We start from the raw sequence: 2,964 nt of genomic DNA, 5'->3' as shown, positions 1-2,964 counted from the left end.
TTTGTCGGCATTAATGCACTTTTCAGTGACGAAGCTACACTATTAACTACGATTTGTTTTGTATTTTTTGTGACAAACAAGTTTTTCATAAATACTATATATTTAGGGACGAAAAAAAAACTCGTAGTTAATATAATTTTATTTAGCAACGAAACACAAAGTTGTCTTTGTATACTATTAGTGATGGTGTTTTAAGGACCAAAGATTGACAAAAAAACTTCCCTCACAAAAGTTCTTTGGTGACGAAAAATAAACCTTGGGTGACGAAATAATTCATCACCAATAATCAAATTTGTTGTAGTGATTGCGCCGCGGTCGTCGCAATATTAGGTGGGAGAGAGTGTGATGACCCGCCACGTCATCATGCCACATAGGCACCATTTGGCATATATTAATGCCATGTGGAAGCTTACATAGGAGGAAAGCTAGCATTTGTGAGGAGATTCTAGAGAAGTATGGACATTTCCTTTGGAAGGCCCTAGATCCCTATGGATTTGCTAGGAAAGTCCTTGGAGTCTTCTAGGTTTGGAGAGAGTTCTAGAGAAAGCTCTTATCTTGTAAATATTAAGGACTTGTGTAACAATAAATATTTATATACTAGCCCCTAGGAGACTAGTATATAAAAGGGGCGATTCATTTGTAATTAACCAAGCAAACAATTCAAGTTCTCTCTAATACAAAGTTTCCCTTAAGAACTCTCGTGTTCTTTCTACCATTCTCTTAGCGATCTTGAGTGTAGTAAGGCTGACTTGACATAGCAAGAACGTGAGCAAATTGTGAAAGATCGTGAGCGAATTGTCAAGTGTTGCACGTGTACTTAGTTAACGACTAAGGACGTGACATTGGTCACTAATTTGTTTTTCCGCTTATTTCGATCTTTTGAGTCCAAAAAGCAACATTTAGGTTTTGGACCCTTTCCGAAGAAGCTTTTAGTCTTTTAAGAAGGCTTAACCAACAAACCAGCACCTGTAAAATGAAGATTGAAGTGTTCGACTAAGCCCTGCGACGCGTGTTATTCGAACATTACGTGTATGGACTTCTTCTCCTCTTTCCTTTTGGCGCTATCTAAATTTGCTCTGAGATAATTAGATGACCGTAAAAAGGATGTCTTTCTAGCTCACATCGCCATACTTTCTTTCAGTGAAAAATGAGTCAAGAACAACCAACTCAGGATGGTAGTAGTGAACCTATCAAATATGGGGATGTGTTCGAGGTCTCAAGCGAACTTGCTTCAAAACCCGTAGCACCACAAGATGCAACTATCATGCAGTCAGCTGAGAGTATAGCGCTGGGTCATGTTCCAAGAGGTGGTCCTGCGTCAATTATGCAGTCAGCCGCCGCTCAGAATGAGCGTCTTGGTGCCATAAGTCGTGATGACATGACGGATATCGCCAGAGATAAAGGTGTCACCGTCTCTCAAACAGAAGTTGGGGGTACTCGCCTTGTTTCAGAAGCTGTCGCTGGAGAGGTACTACTCCACTATATATCAAGATATTTGATCATGGAGTAAAGAAACTTCTTTTTGACATATACCAAAACTAGTTTTAGAGTTCATGGTTTAAAAAACGTCATGATATTTGTTCTATGAATTATGAATATATATACTGCCAGTGTCATAAAGCTAAATAGGGGTGCACAAAATACTGCACTTTGGGGGGGGGGGGGGGGGGGGGGTAGGGAGGAGGAGGTGGAGTTGATATGTATTAAAGCCAGGCAAAAAAATACATTAAAGGATTTTATCAATTATAGGTTGTTGGACAATATATTTATCCATCAGAAGCAGGTGATGGATATCCTACAACAGGAGTTCAGTCGGAGTCCACTACCATAGGTGAAGCTCTGGAGGCAGTGGCCCTGACTGCAGGGGACAAACCAATTGAACAGAGCGACGCGGCAGCGATACAGGCTGCAGAAGTAAGAGCTACAGGAGTAGGTGAATTGATGCCGGGAGGTATAGGAGCAGAAGCTCAACATGCAGCTGCAATAAATGCTCGAACCAAGCCAGAGGATGATAAGACCACTCTCAGTGATGTTCTAACAGTAAGTCTTTTCATAGTAGTGCAATTTGCCTTCCATTAATAGAGGGTCGAATTTGTCCTTGAGAACTTTTTAAATTTGTCTTTAACTGTTGCCCTTACAAGGTAAGGGCAAAATCGAGCCACTTCGGTTATGATAAGGATGCGAATGAGATGTTTTTTTAACAAAGGGCAAAATTGTTCCATGACGCATAGTATAGGGGAACTTTTGACCCTTTTGCGTCTTATTAGCTATAAAATGTAAAAGAATCAGCGGATAGAAATTAATTCTTGTTTTTTACTATTCTTTAGGATGCAACGAGCAGGCTTATAGGGGACAAGGCAGTGAAGAAGGAAGATGCAGAAGGAGTGGTGGGTTCTGAAATAAGGACTAGGCGTGACTTGGCTACACTTCCTGGAGGCGTAGCAGCATCTATGGCCGTTGCATCCAGTCTGAACCAATTTTAAATCAGCGTTTGAACACAATCCAAAATGGGTCTTTTTGTCTGGGTTCTGGTCTTTGTTCCAAGTAGTTTAATTTAGTGTATACACTATCCTCTTAGGTTGTATGCTTGTAGCATTGTACGTGGTGTATTGCTAGTTTTGTGAACTTTTCATGCGTATCTTTTTTGTAAGCTAACGGTATGTGCATTAACTGGGGAAGTTTATGTTAATAGCAAATTCGGCACGAGTTCTTTTCTTATCTTTTTTCTCTAATTAATATATTACTTAGATCGGAAGTCAACTGAGTGCAGATGTTCTAATTATATTCATGGTCATGGATCAGTGTTGTAAAAATAAGCTATTAATTCATAGTAAGTAGCTTAAATTCCGTATAAAAAAAACAAGCTAAGTGCACCTTGTGTTTAAAAAGTTTGGAGCATCGGCTGTTTCTGGGTTTCTTTAATAAATGGTTCATTTGGGCTGCGAGTAGTTCTACAATTGGACT

The 2,964-nt window shown here is 39.7% G+C and overlaps 1 protein-coding gene across 1 annotated transcript; it reads left to right on the top strand.

Annotated features, from left to right (window-relative positions):
• On the top strand, positions 1,060 to 2,718 carry LOC109225105 (late embryogenesis abundant protein D-34-like). Its single transcript, XM_019389694.1, has 3 exons — positions 1,060 to 1,468; positions 1,750 to 2,040; positions 2,328 to 2,718. The coding sequence occupies exons 1-3, from the start codon at positions 1,148 to 1,150 to the stop codon at positions 2,481 to 2,483; spliced, it is 768 nt and encodes a 255-aa protein (XP_019245239.1). The 5' UTR covers positions 1,060 to 1,147; the 3' UTR covers positions 2,484 to 2,718.

This window comes from Nicotiana attenuata, chromosome 4 (genome assembly GCF_001879085.1).
Source record: "Nicotiana attenuata strain UT chromosome 4, NIATTr2, whole genome shotgun sequence".
NCBI classification, from domain to species: Eukaryota; Viridiplantae; Streptophyta; class Magnoliopsida; order Solanales; family Solanaceae; genus Nicotiana; species Nicotiana attenuata.
The sequence above is the reverse complement of the archived record's forward strand: the minus strand, read 5'-3'. Positions and strand labels throughout refer to the sequence as shown.

Coding starts and splice junctions, on each gene's coding strand:
- LOC109225105 (XM_019389694.1), top strand. CDS start 1,148: ATGAGTCAAGAACAACCAACTCAGGATGGTAGTAGTGAACCTATCAAA. Junction 1,469..1,749: donor CAGAAGCTGTCGCTGGAGAG/GTACTACTCCAC, acceptor TATCAATTATAG/GTTGTTGGACAATATATTTA. Junction 2,041..2,327: donor CTCTCAGTGATGTTCTAACA/GTAAGTCTTTTC, acceptor ACTATTCTTTAG/GATGCAACGAGCAGGCTTAT.